Source organism: Apaloderma vittatum, unplaced genomic scaffold (genome assembly GCF_000703405.1).
Source record: "Apaloderma vittatum isolate BGI_N311 unplaced genomic scaffold, ASM70340v1 scaffold10104, whole genome shotgun sequence".
Taxonomy (NCBI): domain Eukaryota; kingdom Metazoa; phylum Chordata; class Aves; order Trogoniformes; family Trogonidae; genus Apaloderma; species Apaloderma vittatum.
Window position 1 is genome coordinate 21,166 of NW_009710931.1, and position 26,041 is coordinate 47,206.

At 42.5% G+C, this 26,041-nt stretch overlaps 1 protein-coding gene across 1 annotated transcript in view; it reads left to right on the top strand.

Annotated features, from left to right (window-relative positions):
- LOC104272458 (protein disulfide-isomerase A5-like) overlaps positions 1-25,603 on the top strand; it is a gene marked incomplete at both ends in the record, with an annotated part of 35,249 nt that extends 9,646 nt beyond the window's left edge. Inside the window, 7 exons of the mRNA XM_009867455.1 lie at positions 8,115-8,198; positions 8,959-9,004; positions 15,594-15,686; positions 16,891-16,951; positions 20,773-20,840; positions 25,336-25,427; positions 25,532-25,603. Of these exons, the coding sequence (XP_009865757.1) occupies positions 8,115-8,198; positions 8,959-9,004; positions 15,594-15,686; positions 16,891-16,951; positions 20,773-20,840; positions 25,336-25,427; positions 25,532-25,603 (516 nt within the window). The remainder of the gene's footprint in view (positions 1-8,114; positions 8,199-8,958; positions 9,005-15,593; positions 15,687-16,890; positions 16,952-20,772; positions 20,841-25,335; positions 25,428-25,531) is intronic.
- Positions 25,604-26,041: the final 438 nt, after the last annotated feature.

Genomic DNA, 26,041 nt, shown 5'->3' on the forward strand with positions numbered 1-26,041 from the left:
GGTGAGGGGGCGGGTTGGGGGAGGTAGCCGGGGCTCTGCGTGCAGCTGGTCCTGGGCACGAAAGCCAGGTGTCCATCAGGAGCACTTTGCAAGTGTAGTTGTACTGACAGTGTGGTCATATCATAGAAGGAGGGGTATGTCATAGAATGGCCTCGGCTAGAAGGGACCTTAGAGATCATTTAATCCAACCTCCCTGTCATGGGCAGGGATTTATATGGGGAAACTGTACATTTGCAGTATAGATTTTTTTTTTTCCAGTGCTTTTCTCCTGTCTCTGTCATAACCTGTCTGCATGGTTAATGCTAATTCACGTTAAAGCCCTCTTATTTTCCTGTAAGAGTGACCATGCAGGAAGTGCTATGCCAGTCTGGAGAAAAAAAAGTAAATAATTTTGAAGTTCCTAACATAAACCCATTTAGCCTAGTGTATTGCATTAATTCAGAAATGCAGAGCATTTAACTAAAACCCACTGTAGTCCTTGGGTGTATGAGCCTGGCATCAGGTCTCGGTTTCATCCTAACTGTGTGTATTCCTTGGATTTTGCCTAAAATTGCTCATTAACTGTGATCTTCAACGTTGCTGCTTTTCAGACTAAAATGAAGAGTAAGCAAGCTAAGATTTAATGTAAAGTTACCATATTCCTGCATTTATTACTTCATTTAAAACATTCTCTAGCATCGTCTCCTGGCCCACGGTGCAGCTAAAGGTCATAAAATAGGTGCCAAGGGAACAGTACAATGCACTGCAGCATCTGTGTGCCCACGGGCGATACAGAATCACAGAATGTTGGGGATTGGAAGGGACCTCAGAAGATCATCTAGTCCAGCCCCCCTGCCAGAGCGGGATACATTCAAAACCTGCTTTTGGAGAGACCTTAGGTGAGTGTGAGCTCCAAGACGGAGAGATAGTTGTCTTGTGTCCCAGGTTAGGACAGTGTTCACGCATACCAGGTTGTGTGAGTTAGAGGAGGTCTGGGTAAGCCTCATGAGGAAAGCCGCTGCCTGGCAAAGAGAGTTTGAGTGTTTGATGTTTCTAGAAGTTCTGCAAAGGCTTTGGTAGTTCCTGTGAGTGTGTTCACCTTATTTCTGTGCAGGTATGTGGGCTGCTGAGTGCCTCTTGCTAATTTACATTTCCATGGAAAGTACCATTCATTTTAACTTCTTGACTTTCGGCAGGGCTGGAGCTTATTTCTTCCCTTAATTGTTTTTGCTTGACTATACCTCTTACCTTTTTGTCTCGGATTTCTTTCTGCTTTTTGTCTCGCTTTTGCTTGCAGTGAGCATTAATCTTACGGCTTTTATTTTCAGAAAATACTTCTTTTTAATCTCATTCGTATAGATTCTTGGTCTCTCTAATTGACTAATGGGCACAGGGTGTCATTTGTATTGGGTGATGAGCAGTGCTGGGTCTCTGCAGCACATGGGTTATTCTGTTTGCAGTCTGGGCACGTTCCAGGGGAGTGTTTGGAGCAGAAGGCTGCGTTTGCCTCGTGGGTCACAGGGAGGCTTTTTGCTGTGTTCTAGGGGGAAAATTCAGGCTCTAAATTCAGGTGAGACTATCTCCTGTCAGTCTACTAATTGTAGTCTGTAATTCTTTCCAGCAGCACATTTCCTGGTTTTGGTTTTCGTGCTTCCCCCATCCCTTAAAAGATTCAAGCTTTTAATCTGCCACATTGTTTGAGCGGTTTATTTGTTCTGTGCTGTGGAAACCTGTTGCCGTTATTACTACTTTTATAAGATAATTTCCATTAGGAACCTAAAAGGGTGGCAAAACATTACCTTGTTTTCAAAGACAAACCTTATGTTTTAAGCTTCCTGTGCTGATTACTGCTGTGTCTGTCTCTCCTGGGTCCTGTTCTTCTTGGTGTCTGCAGGTTCTTAAACCTCAGTCCTAGGATCAAAGTGCCTCTCTGTGCGGAGAGCTGCATATGGGCTTTCTGTTCGAGTAGATATAAGCCATTACCATCCGGTGTCTGCTTAGCACACCTCTTTGGAGAAGTGCTCTTAGAAGGTAGGCTGATGGTTCGAGAAGTGATATTTTTCTTTTTTCTTTTTTTTTTTTTTTTCCTTCTCTGATTTCAGATCTGCCTCAGGAGAGTGATACAGAAAGGTCTGAGATCATTAGCAAATATGAGGAGCCTTATAAATGTGACATGCTGCCACCAGCGGTCCTTGTGGCAGCTGCAGCCCTGGGCTGGGAGGGAGAAGTGAGGACGGGAAGGCAGCACCCACAGTCTGAGAGGAGGAGAGTTTTGCAGGGGGTCCGTCTGTTGTTGCTTGGTCAGCAAAGTGCACAAACTGCTCTAGTGTCAATGGATCACACAGTCCTTGTTGGAGGATGGGGCTGATGACTGCAAGGAGCGTAGTCAAAATCCTATGTTGTCCTCAACAAGGGCTAATGAATTGCATTTTTGATTTCAAAACCTTGTAGGAGCACATTATAACTACAACCGACTGTTAATGACTTCCTCTTTCAGATTAGGTTTGCAAGTGCAAATGTGGTTTTTATTTTTAGGTGGCTTGAGGAAATTTCTGGCATTGATGCCTGTTTTGCTGCTTTTTTTTTTTTTTGGGTCACAAGCTCAATTAGTTGGTTGGCAGGATCTCAACTCCATGCTTTCTCAGGATGTTCATCAGTCTGTTGTCTGGAGAGGGTATTCTGTGGAAGGTAGCCAGAGGGCATTGCAGAGGCTGCACATGGGGCTGGGAAGCCCTGTTTGATAGTTCGCTTCTGAGGGCTGGTCTGAAACTGCAGTTGCACTTCCAAGAGGTTATAACTGGAGTTGTTCCCTATATGATGGTTTTCACCATAACGTAAATGAATGAAAGCAGTGAATAATGGCCTTCAGTTGCACCAGGGGAGGTTCAGGTTGGATGTTAGGAAGAATTTCTTTACTGAGAGGGTTGTCAGGCATTGGAACAGGCTGCCCAGGGAGGTGATTGAGTTGCCATCCCTGGAGGTGTTTAAGAGACAGGTAGATGTTGTGTTGAAGCACATGGTTTAGTGGTGTTGGTAGGGCTAGAAAAAGGTTGGACTCGATGGTCTTGAGGTCTCTTCCAGCCAAAACTCTCCTATGATTGATTCTATGAATCAACAGAGACAATAATCAGAGAGCGTGCTGGTAAGAAGCTGACAGTTTTGGTACCTTCCCAACCATTTTCCAGTGTCAGGAGACTTGCTTTGTAGACAGACTCATTTCTGCTTGGCCATATCACCCCTCTCTCAAAGCCTGTTCATCCTCCTTACCTCCTCAGTCTTGTCTCTTCCAGCTGTTGGGACTGGGACACTGCCTGTGCAGCCGCTGTAGGGCCTCTGTTGTTTTAGGATCTACAGGCACAACTGTGCTGTAAGAGACTGCTGAACTTAACTTATGTGGGTTGCTGAACCCTGTTTCAGATGGAGAGATGTACAGATAGAAGAGATAAAATCTGTTTACAGATTGTGAGGTCTGTGGTTCACTTGTGGTTATACGATATGCTGATAGAGGAGTGAGGCAGTTTTTGTGCAGGCAGATTTACTGACCTGGGTACTTAAATTAGTTCTATCCATGTTTTTATTATTTATTTCTCTTGTGCCTGGAATCACTGTAGGTATGGATGAAATAGAAAGCTGGGTCCAGTCTGCATCGCAAAGTGTTAGATGCCAGCATTGTGGTGTTGAAGTGATGAAACCACACAAGCACGTACATACACTGCTGTGATGTTGACAGCTGGAGATGTGACGTTTTTTTGGATGGTGTCTTTTTGTTGTTTCCTAAGAGGGGATTTGACAGTCATTCCAGATCCTTCCTCCCCAGAGGCTATTGTGGTTGTAGGACTGTTTTTCCTTCTTGATGAGAAGCCAGTGGGTAGCATTATGTGATAAGGGAAATAATGAGGGAACTGCAGAAAATAGTATTTGTGCTCGTGAGAAAGGATGGTGCTGAAGATGTTCAGTCTTAGCCTGCTGCTTTCAGGACCTTCCAGGACAACACTGGAGTTTGCTCCAAGGAGGGTGTTTTGCACTACCATCACCCATGCACCATTTCTTACTCAGGATCCATCCAGCTTGGACTTGATTTATTTTTACAAGCCACTATGGATTTACTGCTGCCAAACTCCTGGATCTTACTTTGTGTTCTTCCTGTCTAGCTTTGTCCTCTGTTCGTTCTCTCTCCAAATGACCTTGATGCGTCACTGCAAAAGCCGTTCTCTGGGTTGCTTCTGCCACTGGGGACTGCCATCAGTATCTCTCATTGCTTCTCCATCCTAATGACCATGAGCTCCCAGGCCTGTGGGCAGCCCTGCATAGGCAGAGCATCCTGAGGTGCTACAGGCATTCCCCTATGGAGCAGGTCCCCTTCAGGTTCTGGCCTCACTGGTGGGGAGCCAAAGGAGGCCAGATCTCCTTTAAGCCCCTCAGGGCCTTCCTCCTGCCCCAGTAACAGCTATCTGGTTGTGCAAAGTGTTTATTCATGCATGCTAATGCTGACAAGGGACCCCAGAGGTTTACAGGGAGTGCTCCAGGTGGGCTTTCTGCCAGCTCCGTCGTAACCCCAAACGCCAGAAGTGTCTCCCAGCAGAGGACGTGGGGATGTGAGTGGAAAGAGGTGAAGCATTCCTATGGTGCATGCTGTCTTTGTTATTTAGACTTCCTACTTAGTTAGGTCAACTTGGATCTTTTGGTTTATTGTCCTTTTTAACAAGCTGCCACACATCTTCACTTCTGCAGCAAAGGAGCATTTTGGAGCGCTGGTTTGGTTTCAGGAGAAGGGGGAGTGTGGAGAACGTGACTGAGTGAGTGGGAGGAAGCTGTGCCATCATGCCACTTAAGGTTTTGACCTTATTATCACATAGAGAGCTGCTGGTTAGGTCCTTTACGGTACTGCAGAAAGGTTCATGGTTTTGGATGATTCTCCATGGAAATAGAGCTGAATGATTTGTAGGCCTGCCTGCAGGCAAAGCAGGGCTCCCTTCAGCAGTAACACAGCAGGGACCTTTGAAGGTTTGAATTGCTCTGTACAGAAATGGCACAAGGCAGCCAAGGATGGCTGCTGGGGGCACGTTACTGACCTCATACTCAAACTGGTGTTTCCTGAGCTTGGTACCTTGCCTGGAGTGCCTCGATGCTACAGTGCTGGTTAGATTTGTTGTTGTTGTTTTTTCTTCTTTCTTTTTTTTTTTCTTAGTTATCAACTCTTACGCTGCCTCTTCAAGTGGTATAATTAAATTGCAAGAACTGGAGTCCTAATTACCCTCTCTCATGTGAGAGTTGAGGAGCTCATCTTCAGAGAAAGGCTGTTGGCTGAGATCCAAAAGAGACATATCTCAGAGCAGAGACTGCCTCTGTGTTGATATTTACTCTTATTAAGGATAACGGTCATTACCAAATGATATCGGAGCAAGTTGCTCTTTGCAGGTTATTTTTGTCTCTCTGCAAGTGAAAGCAGAAGGAAAAGCAGAATGGGTCCATCTCTAGTATTTCTGTATGTTTCCCTTCCTGTTTTATTCTGAAGAGTCATTAGTATAGCATCTGAGCTGGTGGGTCTGGCATGTGCAAAAATCTGCACTGATGCATGAAAAAATTACTGATATATATTTAGATACTTCCTATTTTGGGAATTTGCTCCTCTTCCTTCCCTTGCATCAGTGCAGATATCTTGCGTAAACAAACTAAACTCCCAGTGCAGCCCGCTGGATGGTAAGAGACGTAGCGGAGTAAACTACTGCTCTGCTCTCTGGTAATGGATGTGCATTCAGGCAGCTATGTGAATCTCTGCAGCGGAGCAATCCTGAAGGCAGGGCAGGCTTAGAGCCTGCTTCCTTCCAGTGAAACAACTGTTCTTATCTTTTTTTAATAGAAACTCGTGCAAACAGAAGATGAGTTGGTAGGAGTTGGAGTGGTAGGAGTTGCTAGCTGCTTTGCTTGCTCATGGGTACATCTCAGTAAAAACATTTGGTAGCATTTTTCCGCTATAAACCTTGCTGAACTTTTCTAAGATGAGTATCTGAATCTTATCTAAATGACATATGAGGAAAAATTAAACTTTTTTTTTTCCTTGCATGGTTTGAAGTTGCACCAAACTGATGGCAGAACTGGCAACAGAGTTGTCTTGATATGCATTTTGATCCTTTGTTCATACCAGAGCAATTGTGTGCACATCTTGGGGCTTGACAGAACCTATTGTTGGAGGTAGATTTCAGCATTACACTTGTTCACCTAACATTTGTCTTGGCAAAGCTGAGATGCCATCAAATACACATGTATCCTGGAAATGCTTGGGAGTGTCTGGAAGAGTATTTACAAATAAATATTGACTGTAGTGCCAGCTGACTTAACTGGCAGTCAGCCCTAGCAGGGGCACAAGGGCTTCTCTGTGCCTCTAGACCAGTCTGAGGTAAGATGGGAGGATGATCTGAAACTGGTGCCTCCTCCTGAGATTCTTTGAGCTTTGAGTAGCTTAGGTTTAGCCTCCAGGACTGTTGGAGGGCTGCAGGTGAGAGAAGATACGACGTGTCTAGTGTTGTTGCAGACTTTTGGTACAAACTTGATGTGGCAAATCAGCATTTCAGCAAAACTCCAAATCCAGGTGATTTGTTTTGTAATCTAGTTTTGTTACAAGGAGACATGTTCACATTATTCAATGAAGAGATGATTGTTTTAACTCCACTTTCCACTGCAGTCTGGGGAAAACAAAGATGCCGTGGACAAGAGGAAAATGCAGTTTCCTCAGGCGCAGATCTCCAGTCTCCTGGAGAAGCAAATAAGCTTTTACTGGTTTACTGGTGGCTGGCTTTGACTGTGATCTGAAAATGCAGAACTGGCATGAATACAGCAAGCCTCTCCAGATAAACATACTTCTTTCTGTACAGTTCGGATTACGGGTGTTCGTTCCCAGTGAGGTAGCTGTACCCTTTGTCAGTTCTTTCAAATGCTCATTTCTGTCTTCATCATAATATTCTGATTTGGGTGCATGCACACCCCTCCTCATTTCCATCTACAATAAGTATTTGGGAAGTTATCACCTCTGCAGTACCCGTGAACTTGTGTTTGTACCACACGTTTGCAGAAAGGCAGCTGGAGAACACTGGGAGAATTAGCAACAATGCTGGCAGCAGCACTTAATTTGGTGAGGCCCTTGCATCTCGTTGTTTCTAATGTATCTCTAATCAGTTTAAACTTGATGGGTTTTCAGTGTTTTCATTTTCTAAATTGATTTATCTGTGTAAAAGGTACAAGTTATGCTCTGCTGGGAACAAGTTTCCAAGCTTTATAATCTTGCTGTTTGTCAGCGCAGAGAATGGTCTTGTCAATGTGGATGATCTTCTTTTCTTTGTAGTTGTACTGGTTCACTCTTCTCCCCGGTTTTTCAATTGATTTCATATTCCCTTCAGCTTGAAGTATAATTATAGCTTCAATTCTGCTTTGTTTAGGACAGCAGTTAGGCCATGAAGGTGCTTTACCTGCTCACCTGAGCAAATGTGTATGTGGTTTTTGCCTAGGACCCTTCTCTCTTCTTCAACTCAGCCTAATCTGGTGATGAATTCTTGTTCAGTTTGAAACCCACCTGCTGCATGCATCCTTCTTCAGGAGTTGTGGCAAATGATCTTTACCTCCACTTGCCCTCTGTGGCTCCAGGACACATCCCTCATGCCTAGAGTGAATGGGATTGCTGGACTTGGGGCTCCAAAATTGTGATCTGGGCTTGGAGATACCGTGACGATGTTTCTTTTTGGTTTGGGATTATCTTCTATCAGGTGTAAAAGCTGACCTGCTCTTTCTCTTTGAATCTTTTCACAGCAGTGCTCTTTGGCCATCACCCTAGCAGTAATGTGGACAGAAGGTCTGCAGAGGTGCTCAGACATGCTAGAATGGGATGCTTTTGTACTGGTTAGGGCCTGGCTTTGGAATGTGGTTTTAACACAGTTCACTGTGTCCTGACCAAGCACACAGAGAAATTAACTGGTAAATGCAACTTCCATAATGCTCGCCCCACAAACTTAGCTGAACAGCTTCCAAATTACTGTTAGTTGCATCTAATTGCTGATGAGGAAGCACAACAGTGAGTTTTCAGAACTGAATGCATTTAGTTTCCTTTCTTGTAACGATTTTTTTTCGATATGTGTTTTTTGCAGTGATACTGAGAGCCGCAAGTTATGCAAGAAGGTGAAAGTAGATCCTAATTCAAAGGAGAAAGGAGTGGAATTACTCCATTACAAGTGAGTGCTGGGCAAGGATTTGTAATTTCTAACTGTTGATGCCCCTGTTCGGACCGTTTGTTCTCCTTGCAGTTCCATACTGCTGCAGCATGAAGGCTTCTTATTTTTTAATCCTTTGACATGTGAAATTGATTGCTATTTCTTCAGTTTGCAAGCATATGTTGTGACAGAAGTTGAGAGAAATTTATTCTACTCTTGAATAGAGTACACTAAAAGCACGAGCAGGACCTGGGAGAGATGTCCAGTGGACTAAATGCACAGGGCTGATGCCTGAGATGAGCTCTCTTACTTTCTCTGTCACGTGCCTGCTGGCTTGTGCCTTGGGCAAATCACTTCACTTCCCTGTGCTTACTTTTCTGACTTGAGATAGTACTTCATAAAGAAAGGGGAGAAAGGCAAGCGTAGTGACATAGCAAGAGATTTTCTTCCTGGAAATAATAGACGTGGGAGTACTGTTAAGCATGAGACAGGGAGCAGCTGCATCTCCAGCTCCAAAGATCGTGCTTTAGTAAATATTCTTGCTAAAGTGTCAGGGAGGAAATTATTTACTATTAACCTGTTTACTCTACACTTTTTTGCACCCTTCCTTTTTCCTTATGCTTCCCCCCCCTCCCAAATTACTGCACTGTAAGTTCTACTTAATTCTGTGGCTTTAGCAGGATAATGTTATTCTGGTTAGTGAGAAGTGAGAAAGAGCAGCTGTGTGATTTCCAGCTACATTGCTGTAAGTTAACACTATTCCTCACTCCTTGTTCAACAGGGACGGTGCATTTCATACTGAATATAACAGAGCAGTCACAGTGAAGGTAAATTTAAATATTTCATTATTATTGTCTTCATCTTGCTAGACATGGGGGAAGAGATGTTTGTGGATTAAAAGCAGGTGTTGGTACTTTTTCATGCTGAAGGTATAAAAGGGAGGGGATTTATCTTCATAAACAGCTGTTGGAATGACCTCAAGGTTTTTGTGTATGTGTGTGTCTGCCAATCAGACATCCAGGAAAACTGTGTGTTATTAAAACGATTGAACCTATGTTAAACTGTGATGTAAATTGTGAGTTAACTTTCAGACTGGTAACGAATAGGGATTGCTTTTTTTATTTTGCTTACAAGGTGTGGCAGTGTAACTAAAAGTATTAGTTGATACTGCATTTTGATAAGGAGTTCTCTGAGGTTTTTAGGTTGTATGTTTATAAACTTACAAGAAAACTTGGCTGTCCTTACCTTTTATCAGATTATGGAACCAGAGTTCCAATGGATGTGTCCTGAGTGGACCAGAGATAAAATGACCTTCCTTCTCCTGCAAACCTTGACACAAAGCAACAGAAAGCCATGTTCTGTGAGGGCAATGGAAAGAAGACAACATGAAACATGAAATGAATATGTGGATCTTGATGATTGTGGAAATGGTGGACTAAAAGCACAGTAAGCAGGCTGAAAGTGTGCAGCCTCCCTCTGCGAAGCTCTGATGAAGCACTGGCAGTAGCCTCGTTTGAGATTGCAGCCCTGGCTTCCAGAAATTACTTCTGTCCAGCTCTGATGCCCAGTTCCCATTTCTCTTCCTCCTCTAGCACACCCAGGTTCTTACGCCAGTGTTGCTCTTGTGGAGGCTTGATGACACCACCCGAGGATTGACATCATTGCATTTACTTCCCCTTTCTGGCTTGTTCAGGGTTTTGGCCTGGAATGGAAGGAAGCCTGTGTATGATGCGACATGAACCTGAGTCTGACGGAAGGGCTATACCCCAGTGTGCTTGTTCTGGACCTTCCTTTTAAAGCCAGAGTTGTTGAGGGGTAGCTCATGGGGGGACTGTCTTGGAAGCATGCCCTGGCTTGAATCACCCATTCAGCCTCTCCTCAGGGTTGTCATGCAGGATTTGCCTGAGGTGGAGAGTAGGATTGTGTATCTTCCTGTCTCCTGCAGTACAAACCTTCCTGGCACTAGGAAGGGCAATGTTACATACCCAGTTTACTCAGCAACTGCCTGAAGCTCTTTCTGTACTTCATGAGGAAATGCACCTGGTGATTTTTTTTTTTTCCTCATTGTGGGTGTTGGGGTGACAGAGACTTGTTAGTTGCCTGAATTCGGGTGTTTTGAACAATGCATGATATCTCTTCCCTGCTCTCCATAAAGTGCTGCAACCAGGAATTAGTGCTGTCGCTCTCCCTTGTGGATCAGATCAACTGAAGAGCACCTGCAGAGTCCGAGGGAGTGTTGGACTGAGAGGCAGTCATAGCACGACGGGAACTATACCCTTTATGCCCTTAGTTCCTGTTCTGTGATGAGTGTTTCCCTGTTCCCTTTTGCCCTGCCTGTTAGGGAGACTGAACCAGCATCTCATAGTCAGGGATGTGGGATTCCTGTGTGGGTAGAAGAGGGATTTTGAAGCTCCCTTGCTCTAGGAGCGTTAATCTTTCTTAATTTAACTGCCCCTGTGAAACCAACTGCTGGTGATTTACAGGTTGGACAGTGCATCAGAGTTGGGCAGCATTTACTTGTTCTGCTGTTCACAGCCACCTGAATATCTTCATATTCCTCCATCTGTACTACTGCTTCTCTCTGTTTTCTTCTGTTGAGGCAGTGACCTTTCTTTGTGTTTGTCAGGGATCTCCCATACCTTACAACGAGCGAGCAGCAGAGCAACACAATTACGTAGGGTATCATACTCATTTTACGGACAGGTGGACACACTGAAGAACAGGGAGATTAAAGGATTGGTTTCACATCGTTCCGCAAGCTTGTGGCAATAAAACTTGAATTTTCTTTCCAGGCATCCACTAGACATATTAATATATGTATGACATTTTGGGGAACGATGGACACAGCTCTGAAGAACTGTAGAAGAATTCTTCTGAAGTAATCAGCAGTTTCTTAGCTATGACTGATCCAGCTGATAGTGTACTTGGGTTTTTAAGAAAAGCTTTTCATTTCTTAAAGTAAGTAAATCCTTATGTAATTAGCAGAAATGCCCTTGTGGGTTTACTGGTAGAAAAATGAGGAATAAAAGATAGCTCAGTGTTCACAGTGGGGAAAGAAGCTGGTTAGCATTCAGAACCTTCTGCTGCTGAGACCTGTGTTAGGATCTGAGCTGTTTGGGGTATCTGGTAAAGGGAGGTGAACTGCAAGGTAATAAAGTTTGGGGATGCAAAATTATTTGAATAGTTTTAAGAAAATATTTCCAGCTCTTTACAGAAGAACTTAGGTTCTCACAATACAAAGTGGCTTGTCAAGATGAAAGTAGGAACTTCTCAGGTAGTGAGCATGAAAGGAAGCAAAAGGACTCAGCTCCAGCTATGCTGGAGTAATGCAGACTATTGTAATGGGGTTTGAATTACCACTCAGGACAGCTGTGGGCTTGAAAATATTGGCTCTGTGCTTACAGTGTTTAAGAGTCAAATGGTTAGGAAAGGAACAGAGTATGGAAGAGGAAATGTTAATTCTGCCATCTGAGTCCATTGGATTCCTTCATCTTGTGTCTTCTATAGGATTCTGGTTGCCCCTTCAAGTAAAAAGGGCAGTGAGGATGATCAGAAGCACAGATGGTTTGAGTGGTTACGTGAAGATTGTTGGGCTTGGAAAAAAGAGGATAACTGGAGGACATTACAGTAGATATTTGTATAACTGGGCACCTGGAAAAAAGGCCATGATTATCTTTTTTTCTCCAAACTTGGAGTGCAAGCAGTGGTGATTTGGGATGGCTGGTTTGAAACAACTGCAATGTCTTAAAAAAAAACACCAAAAAATGGTTGCGGAGCTTGTAGCTATATGTTGTGAAGGCCAAGAACTTAGGAGTCTTTAAACTGTTTAAGCTAGTCATAAAGGATAGATCCATTGACAGTTAGCAAGCATAGAGGTCCAAGTACAACAGCTGGTGCAGAGTCCATAAACTTACACTGTTATATGCTCTCAATTTCTGGCAAAAAATAAGTATGCTCTGTAAGTACTAGTATAGTACCTGTAGTCAGCTGCTAAGACACCTAAGCTTAGATCAGTTGTTGATCTTAACTGATAAGTCTGTTCATACATTGTTTTAGCCCCACCATGTCCTAATCCTCTGTAGTGCCATAAGGCCAATATTCAGGCTGTGTTTATTACATGATGAAGCCTTTTCTTGGAAGATGAAGTACAGGAAGAGTTTTACTCTCCTGCTAAAATTGAGAAAACTCATTAAAGTACAAATCTGCTCAGTACTAGCAGAGGGAATAGACTAACCCAATAAATTGGTCCTGCTCTAAACTCTGAATCCTTTTCAAGTTTGCTGTTTTAAGGAGTGTGTGTGTGAAATCAAGGGAAATTTTTTATTAGCATCCCTGCTGCATTGTACTTCAAAGGAGTGAAGAGTATAGGGATGTGTTTCTGTAAATATATTTTAATTTTTTTTCAGGTTAAAATCTAGGTCCATATGTGATGGCCAGCTATTGTGCTATTAAAGCTTGCTTGCTTCTAGCAACATGGGCTGGATGAAGCTGTGTCCTGTATTCTTCTGAAGCCATGTTTAATGCTCAAACCTGTCATAGGGGTTCGGGCAGTGGGTTACAGCCCAGCATGGCTCTGTTCGTGCCACAGGGTCAGAGTGGATCCCGACCATGTCACGGCATGACAGAGCTGATTCTTCAGCGTGGGGGTGGCTGTGTGCTGAACCTTGCTCCGGTCTCTACCCTGGCAGCTGGAGGACCACTGCTTTTCTGTGATTAGAGAGTGCTGTGCTTTTTTCGATTTGGGGCAGGTGTGGGTGGTGTTCTTTCCTATTTAAAGGCACGCAGGAAGTTCTCTTCACCAAGTGGAGTAATGAGTGCAAGGCAGTGGACTGCTGGCTCCTGCCAGAAGACATTACACATCTAATTTTTTCTGTCTTGGCTGAGAGGGAGAGGCTGGATGAATTAAATCGCTTTAATCCCCCATCCTCTAACCACATATGTTTCTACATGACTGAACTTGGCATGCAGGGATTCTTGAAACTAGCAGTCAATTGCACTCGTTAGCTGTTTAAAATGTTGTCCCCTCTCTCGTCCTCTCCCGTGTATAATTGTGGTCTGTGCAGACTGACAGTGAGCAGAACTTGGTGTAGCTTTCCTAAATGTAGAACGTCTTTGCTCTTTTGCCCTCTTCTTTCCCCATATTGCTGGAGCACATCCAAAGAAGGGCAACAAAGCTGATGAAGGATCTAGAGAACAAGTCTTATGAGGGACAACTGAGGGAACTGGGGTTGTTTAGCCTGCAGAAAGGGAAGTTCAATGGAGACCTTATTACTCTACAACTACGTGAAACGAGGTTGTAGTGAGGTTGATGTTGGTCTCTTCTCCCATGTGGCAAGTGATAGAACAAGAAAATGGCCTCAAGTTGTGCCAGGGGAGATTTGAATTGGACATTAGGAAAAACTTCTTCGCTGAAAGAGTTGTTAAGCACTGGAACAGGCTGCCCAGGGAAGTGATTGTGTAACCATCCCTGGAAGTATTTAAAAGATGTGTAGATGTGGTGCTTAGGGACATGGTTTAGTGGTGGACCTGACATTGCTAGGTTAACAGTTTGACTTGATGGTCTTAAGGGTGTTCTCCAAACTCTGTGATTCTATGATTATTAAGTCTTCTTATGGCATCATTTGAGATGCTTATGACTCTAGTTTTAGAGCTTTTTAAAACTGTAACTCCATTATAAGTTGCTGGGTTTGTTTGTTTGGTTGGTTGTTTTTTTTTCTAGCTAGTTTCTTTATCTGCTAATGTGTTATTAAATTTGTTCTTCAAGTGCTTGTGGTCCCAATGCTACTACCTCACCCCTTAGGTCCTCTTACTGTGTACACTAAGTGCTTTGCTTGCTGTCTAGTGACTCGTATATGCTGCCGCTTGTGGTAAGACAAATCTCTTCAATATTAGCTGTTCAAGTAGACAGAAACATAAATGCAATAAATGGATCCTGCCGTAAGCTCCAAATCCTCCCGGGTCTTGCAGTATCAACTGAGAATCAGGAAAATGAGCTGAACTCCACTCTTTGTTGATAAGCTGTTGGGATATTGTACCAGAGCAGCCCTACCAAAGGCAGAGAGGTGGCAAAAGTGTCTTGGACTGTTTCAGTGGTGTGTGTCACCAGGTGAGCTGCCAACCTCCTCTTGAGAAGGTGCAGTAGAAACCTTGGCTTTTAGATGAATATTCTTGGCTTCTATTAATATATACTCAGCTCTGCTCTTCAGTCATAAGCTGCTTTGGCAGAATATCCTATGTGCTGAAAAAGGCTTTAATGACCATTTTCTTTGCTCCAGCTCCAAGTAAGTTCACTTAGTGTTGTGACAGTGTCATCCATTCGCTCTTACGTTGAGGGAAGCTCCTGAGGGACCTCGCTACATTACTGGTCCGGAAGAGAGCCTGTCTGGAAGTGAACACGTTTCTACAAACAATGCCACAGAGAAAGAAATGGGGTCAATCTGAATGGTGAATGGACACAGAATACCAAGTATTGTGTTTCCTAGAGCACAGAAATCTGTGGGTAATGGTGATCAAGCCTGTGCTTCCACATACATCTGGAAATGGGGGCAATTGTGACTGTTGGAATCTGTGGAAAGCATCTCATTGACTTCAGAGGGCTGGAGTTTCCCTCAGGCTTAGACTGAAATCAGAACCATCAGAGAGTATTTCCTTATGATAGAATATCTGTGCTCTGCTGAAAAGGACTGTTGTTTGCATGTCAGTCTGGTAAAGCAGTTATACAACATGCACGCATGTGTACTCAGCTTGTTTAATATGGAAGCTGCAGATTCACAGGATCTTGTACGTCCCACTTCTCTTGTCACGTTCGCTTCTTAACACTCCTACTTAGAGATGCATTGAGTGCAGTTTCTAGGTAGATGGGTCATAGAGGGAACTATTGGTGGATTACTCTTTCTTTGACTCAGTAAGCAGTTTGATCTTTAAATGTGGAGTTCACTGCTTTTGCTCACAGTGAGTATCAATGTGTCCCCCAAGTAGTCCTATTGGATTCAGAAGTTACTTAGATGGTGAAGGGCATGCGAACCTGGCCTCTCCATAAAGAGAAATCTTTCCTGCTAAGACAGGGGGTAACTGTGGAAGTATTGCAGATGTAGTACTGTTGAAAGAGCTCTCTGAAGGATCCTTGAAGCTCCTGTTTGTGTGCTGATGAAATTGCACACTGTTTTCCCTGTTTTTATAGTGGAAATAGGAACTGGTAAGTTGGGATATCAGTTATGAGGAAGGTACATGCCCATATATCACTTGGTTCTACAAGAAGAGATCTGTGTTCCTCTGCATTAGAGCAGATGATTGTATGAGCAAAAAAGGAAAGGCACTAATTGCATGGGGTTTCCCTGACAGCATGGATTTGACATTGGATGTCTCGTGGTTTCCATTAATTTTGGTTTAAAATTTTTTTTTCCCTGTTTATTACAGTCTCTGGTGGCCTTTCTCAAGGATCCAGAAGGTGCTCCACTGTGGGAGGAAGATCCCGAAGCCAAAGATGTTGTGCATGTTGACAGTGAAAAGGTACATTAGCTGGATAGATGTTCTGTATGTTTTATAAATATAGGGGAAGAGTTTATATGTTTCTGTTAACTCTTAGTGAAAAAATTCCTTTCCTTGGAATGGAAATTTAAAGCACCTAAGCTGTTTTGAGTCTCATGATAAAGTTTGTGGATTATGGTAAATGTAAAGTCTCCTGCTTCCTGCCTTCCTCCCTCCTACGCGTGATCGTGATTAGTCTGCCAGCTACGCAAGTTTGCAAGGTGCGGTCACCACAGGTTGAAAGTTGGAGGCAAAACGCTGCTCTTGGAACTGCAGGTTGTCATTAAACCTTGGGTTCCCTTCTATGCCTGAGAAAGTCTCCGGAAGTCTGGAGCAGGAAGGAACAGGATCTAGATCGTGAGTGATTTAGCCTTGTATAGTAACTGTCCTCTTGGTATTGCCTGGGAAAGCAGCAAATGCAGTGAAACTACCTTAAAAAGGCAGTGCCAGCACAGAGCTACTCATATTCTCTAATATAATCAACTTGGTCTTTTGTATTAGTTTTCTAGTCTATAGATTTTTAAAACTTTAATTGATTGGACTCTAGCTGGTATTTCATAAAGGGCCTTTTCAATTTTCTAGCTTTCACTTTTAATATTAGAAACAGTTATTTTGATGTTCAGTTTTTGTAGGAAGATTAATTTTTAATGTTCGCTCTCTGTACTCTCAAGCCTTCCATGGGTTGCATTCAATTTTAAAACTTCATCTGGTTTCTCTATCATGCTGGTACTGAAAAAGCCTTTCTCATGGCTTCTTATAGCTTTGACAAGGTTTCATAGTGTGGAAACTGAACATGTTTTGTTGATTATTGAGTCTGACTTTTTGAATTAGAGTATGGCTTTTTGGATGCGTCAGGGAAGAAAAAGTTTTTACAGTTAGAGATTCTGCAGTGAGAATAAATCAAGCCATGCAGCTTCCACATCTCAACAGTGAAGATACTGGTCTACGATATTTATCAGATACTCAAATCTATAATACATTTTTGCCATCTTCTTTCAAGTTAAAATTGAGCAAGGAGAAGAAACTCACCTCTTGACTATTAGGAAAGATGACCTCTCTTCCCTCAGATAAATGAGCCTATATTCTATGAATACCTATGTTAACTTTAATTTAAAGTTGTCACACAGATAATAAGAGGTGCTTGTGGGTGTAGGTCTCTTTAAATTTTCTTTGATTTATTCACTAGGAATTGAGAAGGCTTCTGAAGAAGGAAGACAAACCCCTTCTGATGATGTTCTATGCCCCATGTAAGTAACCCAGAATGTCCTGTCACATGTTTCTCCCTTCTTCACTGAGACATGTCCGACTAGAAGCCTCACCTGTGCTTCGCTAATGACATCATGTCCCACTTTTATCACACAGCTCCTTGTGGTCTTCTGCCTGTTTATCCTCAGTTTTCCTGTAGTTGTCCATTGTTTATATCCTAATCTTGTTTCTTTCTCTTGTAATGATGACTCTTGCTCATTGTTCTTTTAAACAGCTGCTTTCCACAATTTTTTTGCTCGTTGACCTTTCTAGATTTGTGTTGTACAAGACAGAAGCGCTGTGTGCTGAGTGCATAAGTGTTCATACATCTGTCTGAGAGTGTCTAGCTCTCCAGCCTGTACAGAGCTGTAAGTGCAGATGATATTGCACATGCTTTTTACTTTGCAGTTTGGGCCATAGTGTAAGACAAGCTGGTTCCACACAAGTAAAAGATCTCCAGAGGATACCATGGAGTTGGAAAAAAACGATGCATTTGTCCTTCCAAAGTGCAGGCAGAGGGAACAAAAAAAGCAGGAATGTCTTTCCTGCTCCATCTAGGAGGCCTCCACATTGGCAGGAGTAACTTGAGTGTGTGTGGGGTTTCATTTGGGGGACAGGAAGGAAAGAGAAGAACTCATTGGAGTAATTGAATTTCTTTTGTGACCTTGAACTTGTATTTCTGCTATTTTTCTCATTGTAATGACTGCTTTTTTCTTAATTTTGCAAATTTAGAACTGCTTTTTTTGTGTGTGTGTTTCCTGGTGACTGGTGTATGAGAGGCTTTCCAGCTCTTCAAAACAAGGTAGTGTTGCACTGGAGTTGATGCTCAGATGCAAAGCAGGGGAGCTGTAAGGAATGAATGTTTGACCTAAGCTAGAAAAGCCTCCCAGCACTGCCCTGATAGGTAAATTGATGTTAGGCTCCAGTAGCAATTTGCTGGCTGATTCTCTCTGTGCCATGGCAGCATTATCTGGTGTTTCTCAGTGTATTTGCTGTTGTAATTACTGCTTGAAACACCCTTCTACCTTTTTCCTCTTATCTGAGTACTACTGAGATGGCCAGAATTGCCTAGGACTTAGTTTGATGCATCACTAAGGGAATGTTTTTTTTCCTTTAGTTAAATTAGTTGCACTCCGTGCCTTCAGGCTCTGCAGGAGGATGGTCCTGCGTGGCCTGACATGGTGAGTGGTCGTTTCCAGTCGCTGCTGCTGCCTTAGCATCTGTGGGAGATGATACACCTGCTGTGCCTGTAAATCGCCTTTTCGGGGGGAGTTCAGCTGCAGATTGCTTTCACAGTTTACTTGTATCATGAATAATTGTTTTCCACAACTGAGTCTCCTCCTGAAATGTGCCTTATCTAACCCTTCGTTCTCTTTGAACCATTCCCCCAGAAACCCTCCTCTTTCCAGTTTCTCTTCTTTTGAAGTGGCAAAACACCTGCTAGTCTTCAGTGCTGTAATACTTTTGCTGCTTTCTAAACTGCTGTGAAGGAAGTCTACTTGTAAGGGTTTTTTTTTCTCCCCTCTGATTTCACAATTCTTAACTCCCTCATCTTTTATTTAACACGCCAGACCTTCTGACTTGGTTCTTGTCCAATTTATTTTTTTCTTATTACTGTTACTGGAGACAGAATACATCCAGCAGTTGCATTAAAATACTGACTTTGGGCAGCTGAAGTTACTGGTTACATACAGGTGTTACCTTTCATAACTGGGAGCAGCAAATCAAGGCTGGTCACTAAAGGAAATACTGCTTTTCTTTACTTGTAAGGGGGAGTGTCTGAGGGAGGTCTTTTGCACAAGAAGACATCAGAGGCTTTGTCTGGGAAGCTATGGGGAAGACAGCCGCGCTATTTCTCTGCTTTGTTGAAAGCACGGGCTTTAGATTCATTGTGGCAGATTCATAGGGATTAGGCTCTTTCGTTATGTACTGGTGCAGAGGGAGATGAAAGTGACTGCAAACTTAAAGGTAGTTTCTTTAATATTTCAGGAATGCTTGGTCTGAGTAAAATGACTCAGAGCAAAGGCCCATTTTCCTTAGAAGATATTACCTACCATTAGGAGACCATTCACTTTACTTTCAGACCTATATTATGAGGTCAGACAGCACTAAATATGAAAAATTAGGTATCCTTATGGGCATTCAGATTTATTTGTAGTTAACTGTCAAAGAAGACTCCTGCAGGAGGTGGCCTGGATTTGGCAACAAAAGGGAGCTGTTTATAACATCATTGAAACACAGGGCTTTAAAAATGAAGATGTTAACTAGTGGAAAAACTAATATGTGTTTAATCAAGCCTCCCCTTTTGAGACAAAGTACAGGAAGGAAGAGCAGAGGAAGATAGGTTTTTCAAGGTTACCCTTTGTTGGCTGTACAGGGATATATGTGACTTGACGGTGTCCTGAGGAGTACGACCCAGAAAAGTGTGGGCAGGAGAGGTCGTACTGAAGTGGGTTTGGGAGCACTAATTTTGAGGCAGCAGCAGAGCTGTGACTGGAAGGATGATAGAGGGGATGGCTTGGTAACGGAGGAGGCTGGCGTGTGCCTGTGCTCCAGAAGGGAGAGTGAACAGTAAGAGGTTGAAGAGGGGAAGAGATGGAGATTGATAGCTGAGGATGCTCAGGGCCTGAGGCTGCTGAAGAGAGAAGAAACAGAGGAACCTGAAGATGGTATTAACAACCTTTATCTTCTGATGTCTGTCCTGTGGTTTGGATGAAGCTGCAAGACCTTGGTGGGCGTCTAATAAGTGGTTTGTGCCCACCAAGAAATGGTCATTTTGAGCACTACTAATCTAACAAGCTCACTGGCAATTTGAGCAGAAAGTTCCAAAGTGGAGAGGCTGCACAAAGGAGCTCTCTTTTCTCTGGGTAAAGGACATTCTTTTCACATTTAGGATGTGATCCTAAACTGGTGGCTGCAGAATCTCTTTGTCTCTTCATTGGAACAAAAATGTTGACTACTGTACTGTGGTGGACCCAAGAGTTTCCACAAATGACCCAAGAGTTTCCACAAATGTCCCAAGTGCTTGGCCACAGCTTCCTTTCTTTCAGGCTGTCTGCAGTCCTGTCCCTTCCCATGTGCATGCACATATTTTACTTGGCAGGGGTGAAACCTGCTGCCTACCAGGTGATTTACTGGGAATCTGCTTAGCACTCTACAGCATCACTGAACAGCTCTTAGTGTGCTCCAACTATACACTGGCGATCTTCCTCACTTGCCGTTTGTCTTGTCCTCAGCACATAAACTTATTGTATCTTACCAGGGCTGTTGCTTCTTCTGAGTTATGTCTCCTCAATTAACAGAGCACTGTTTTACTTCTGATGTCTGTTTAATGTGTTTAGGACATGCTTCTCAAATTAATTGCAATGACTTGTTAAACTGCGGTGAATCCGAAGTACCTTCCCCTGTTGTTTAAAGACCAAAAATGCACAAAGCTTTTTGTTCGAGTTCACAGGCGTGACGTCTTTCATTGACTTTTGATGTATGAGTTTCATCCTGTGTTTCCCTCTCTAGGCTCAGAGCCTAAGGAATATAAGATGGTGTTACTCTTTCCAAAACTGGGATGAGAAATAAGTATGAAAATATGAGAAAATGTGAAACTATGAAAATAACATGAAAAACATGCAAAAATATCAGCATGTAGCAAGAAATAACATCCTTAGAAACTAACAGTCTAATAATTATTTAGTGAAACAAGTAAAGAATTTTTGTTTGCATTTTTTTAATATAAAAACTTGTTTTGTATGCTTTGGAACGTCAATCCTGTAGAACAGGCTGAATAGAGTTGTCGACATATTTACTTACACAATTCTTTTTTTATCAGGGTGTGGTGTTTGTAAGAGAATGATGCCATCTTATCAGCAGGCAGCCACCGAACTGAAGGGTAAATATGTAAGTGAGAAGATAAGATTTATTTTAAAAATCCTTGTAACACTTTTTTTTAGTGTTTAAACCCACAAATATTTATTGAAATAGGAAATTTTTTAAGCAAGAAATAAATGTCTCTGTTCCACATGCCTTGAGGATTCTGTTTTGGGTTTTATTCTTTTTTTTAAAACTTTGGAGTTTGAGGTGTTAAGTCATGTGCCCTTTAGATGCACTGTAATTCTTGCCATGGAAAAACAGGCTCTGACGCTATGTAGGTTTATGTTTAGCCTCTGTAGTCCTTTTGAGTTTTTTTTGGTAAAGACATTTTTGCCAGAATGGGTTTGATCAGCTTTTTGGCCTGATGTGTCATAGCAGGGTCAGGGATGGATGCCCTTATAGTAATAATTAATCCACTTTTTTAGTGGAGAATCACAGTGTCATGGGAGGGAGATTTCCCCGTATTAGCTACTGATCATCCTCCTAGCCACTAAGCTTAAGCATTAATAAAACCTTGCAGTTTTGCTATAGCTGTCAACAAAGTTAGCATTCATAGCAAATTAAGATGAAAGTAAGTTTTGACTCTGATAAAATCCATCAACAGCAGTCACAGTAATTTAGTTACCTGTTTGTACTAACACGGTGTATCGATCTCTAAGCAAGTCAAAAGCACTTTTCCAGTCAAGGTTTTATAATGTGATTAATGTATGTGATGCCAATAATACATGATTGACAAAGAAATAAGATTGTTGTTTCATGGCTATTGCTGGATTTGGTTTGATCCTACCTGTTGGGTCTATCGAGCATAGAGGTTTCCTCGGGAGAGGTGGCATGTGATGAGGAAAAGATGAAGCACTGCAGTTCATCGCTAGGGCAGCTCTGGCCGTTGCTGCTCATAAGCACCAAGTGCTGTCACACTCCCCCATGGTCTCCCAACTAGTTGTTTTTCAGAAGTGTATTCTCTAAATCCTTGTTTGCTTAGGGCTGAAGTGAGTGGGAGTTGTTCAGATTTATTTAGGACACGGTACAACCCTTGAAGATATTTTCAAGAGTGTGGGTTTGTTGGGTTTTTTTTGTCTAGCCAGGCAGCACTCTAATGCCATCTCCCCTTGGTGGAACGTGTGCTGTGGTTTTGAGAAGGCACCCCTATCTTGCACAAGGGGCATGTTGCGAGGTATGGGGTGGATAAGAATTTGGAACATAGAGTTGCCTACAGGGGCAGTGCTGGGGAGTAGGCATGCTGCAGAGCGCTGTGTTCTCCTGCAGTTACTCCTTCCTTGTCCACGTGCAGCTTGCTTTATTAAATTCAGGCTGTAGAATTTAAACTCCAGATCTATTCTAGTTTGATTATTTCCTTCCTAACTTGGAAATGGTTTCTGTAGATCCGGGCTAATCCTGCATAACTGAGTGACAGGGCTGTGGTACAGCTCTGAGAGTGGCAGTGCCTGTGCTTAATGCAGCTCTGATTGGGGCTGCTTTTTGCACTGGAGTGTTTTTAGTGCAGGCTCAGTTCAGAGGAAAGTCTGGTTATGTCTCTCACAAAGATCGGTCTGTTTGTCTAAATTTGACCTAATTCGCTTCCTGAATGGGATATGTACACAGTTTGCAATTTCTAAAGTTAACTGTGCTGTACCCATCATAAGTTATCCATGGGTTGCCTTAGAGTGATGCTGACCTCTAGATCAGGTTTTACTGGAAAGTTTATGTTTGGTTTGGATGAGCTGAAGGTTTGACCTTTTAATCTGACCTGCCATTAGCTGTCAGGATGTGCCAGGCTCAAAAGCGATTATTGCTATTATATAGCAGGGAAATGAAGTACAGTATTGCCTGTTTAATAGGCTGTAAAAATGAAAAGGTGAACTGTAGCTGGTTGCTGTGTTCTCTTGAGACTGGTGGTTTCTTGTCCCAGTACATTTACTGAGAGGAAAGCGGGGCGACGTTTTCCATGTTACATTCAGCTTAGATCTTGCAGTTCCATTACACCCAGCACAGAGGAAAGAAGGAACACTGTGTCAGAAGAGGATGGCTTATTCTGTCCTTGGCACAAGAGATTTCTGTAATTTTTGGGTACGGTGGCCTCTGGCAAATGACTTTCACTGATGTGCTATGGCCTCAGTACAGGGAGGAACTGCTGGTCAGGAAAGCACTTGAGCATCTCCTCAGTGCCCACGGGCTTCACGAGTGTGCCAGGATGCTTTACTCTGTAGAGACCAGCTTGAGTGTATGCATGAAGTGCTTTCGTTCTTTGGTAAAGATGTGAGACCTCAGAAGCATAAAGTTCCTACGCTTATTATGGATATCAAATAACGTAAGTCTTTGTTTAATGTGTTCGTTAAGCTTGGCTCTAGGAAGGCTTCATATGGTGGTGTGAGGTACTGATTTTAGAGTGAGCGATACTGTCAAGGAAACTGTGAAGCAAGGCAGGAGTCACAGTAGAGCAGGAATCGCCAGAAGCCCAAAGACTTGGCCAGCTAGGAAAGGTTCGGAGTTGCTTTAGGTTGTAGGTAGCTTTGTGAAAATCAGGAAAGTGTCGAAATATGTCAGACATCACTGCAGAGGTGAAAGGAATAAACTGATCTTCATGTCTGCTGTGGCTATTAGAAGATGAAATGGACTCCAGTTTGAGCCTGGGTCATTCAGTTGTTTGCTAAAAGCAAATCAACTAAATTTACTCTGTCGTGAGTGGCTTCGGTATAGAGGGAATATCTTGGCTTTGGGTAGTAGGTGTGTTGTGATGGTCCCCGACAGCCTGATATTACATAACTCTGTGTTTATAGGCCAGCTGAAGCTGTTACTTTTGTCATTAAAAATGAATCCCATAGTAATAGGCTTTTGGCTAATTACATTTCATATGATGTATGAACACTAGAATGAATCCAAGTTATTGACTTGTTTTGATTGCTGCAAGTCTGGGTGGACCAGCGAAATTGTAGCAGAGTGCCAAGAACACCCATTTAAGATCTAGGAAATCCTCTGAAAGTTCATGGCAAATGTGGAATCTGGTAGACAGGTCTTTGAAGGAATTAGCTAACAAACCAAGTTCTCACTTTATAAAGCAATCACTTTGTGTGTCTTGATCCTGTTGCATTTACCTCCTCTCAAGTGGTGACATAGAGGATGAAGGAAGGGGAGAATTGGGTCTAAAGAATCTCATATGAGTTAAATCAATCTGATGGTCGGAACAGCAAAGAAGATTCAAAGTAAGAGACTTGGCCAGCCGGTATAAACTCTATGTCTGTACTCTTCTCAGCTTTCTTTTATCCTTTCTCATGATAGGGGAGGAAAACAAAGTGATGCTGCAGCACATTTCTTAAGGAGGTTAACCTTCAAATGAAGATTTTCTGCTTTAAGATTTATTTCATGCTAGCTCTGAGCACATTTGGTTGGTCTGTGCAGTTTGCCGCAGTCAGGAACCTGGAAATTCTGATGTGGTATTTCAGCTGAAAGTAGAAAATCCTAGTTTTGGAGCAGGAAAGAGGAGGGGTTTGGATTAAGATCTTGCTGCTGAGATAATTTAAGCCATCAATGCCATTAAACAAAGTCAGTCCTGAAGTGGTGTCTCAGCAGCTCGCTGGTTGAAGGTTCGATGGCAGAATGACCTCTGTATGCATTTCACATCCAGAGAAACTCAGAATCAGTCCCATCTTCAAATTTTCAGGTCAAACTGAAACAATTAGGATAAGTTGTAGGAGCCTTGAACCTGAAGTTTGGGGTGAAGCAGTTTTGATGTGGAGGGTGGGTTGGGGGTAGAGGAAGGAAAGGGAAAGGAGAGGTTTTTTGTTTCGCTCGCTAGTCTGAAAACCTACTATGCTTCTGTGCCACTCTTTTGATGTCTGTAGGAAAATGTTAATTCTTAACTCTCATTATACTCTACCAGTAAGGTAAGATATTTAAAGCTTATAAATGCCATCTGGTATTTCCTGGGCTCAAGGAAATAGGGCATGTTTTACTTTCACATCAAAGTAATGATGATTTCCCGTTGCTGTTCACTAAGTGTGTTTTTGAACTGGGATAAAGCCAGCACTTGGTTGGTTAGAGCTTCTGAACATCAGCTGAGATTGTAAATTCATTGCCAGAGTGGGAACCAGAGAGGGGAAGGTGGAACTTCTTGTGTAATGTTTGGATGTGAACTAAACCGTGTACTTGCAAGAGAAGGAAAAAAAATCAAATTAGACTTGTAGCTTAAAATTCAGGTACACAAAGAACACAGGTAATGCAACTGAGTTAATTCCCTTTAGGAATTTCTGTTACTGGGTGAATAAAAAGAGATGGAAATACTTCCAGAGCAAGGATGAGGTGACAAACCGACTTCTGTGGACTAGAGTGAAATATTGCTTTGCTCCTCCTTGCACAAAATCAGAAAAACTTCACTGCATTTTACAGAGATCCCTTTGTTTTACAACAATACAAATGAAATCAGAATGTGCCCAGAGCTTAATTGTTTTTATTCAACTCCTTTAAAAGAGTTGTAATGTTCCTGATGTACTGTCAGAATCAATATGATTATGTTCTGTTTTTTCAGGTTCTTGCGGGGATGAATGTTTACTCTGCTGAATTTGAAAGGATAAAGGAAGAATACAATGTCCGGGGATATCCTACAATCTGCTATTTTGAGTCAGTTATGTTTTGCTACTACTTCAGAAATCATACACTCAACTATAATTGTATGTTCTTATCTTCCAGGGCAAGGACTAAACCTTGTTTTGTTGCTTTAACAGGAAAGGAAAGTTCCTGTTCCACTTTGAGAATTATGGTGCTACTGCAGCAGATATAGCAGAGTGGCTGAAAAAGTAAGGCATTGAACTTCATGCACTCCACCTTTTATGTACTCTTCATTATTTACAGAATGTAATGGTTTAGGAACAGCCATCTCTCCCTCATTACCTCCGCTCAAAAAAGCAAACAAAACCACAGAGAGATTGCCTAATGTTTGGTTTTCAGCACGCATGCCTTGCATTTCATAATTGCATTTCATCTATAGTAAGAAACGGCCTGTGGAACAAAATAAATGCAGATATGCAGATCTCAGCTTTGTTAAAAATGCCAGCTTAAATTTCCAGTGATCTTGGATGCCTGCACTTAATACCTTGCAAGAGATCTGACTTTTGTTGTTGTATTAAAAATGTACACCAAGCGTGCAGTTCTCATTGCCTCTTCAGCCTTTAGCTGGAGCCTTTAAAGTGTCTTGCAGAGACAAACTGGAGATCAAGGCACCTTGGATTGGTAGT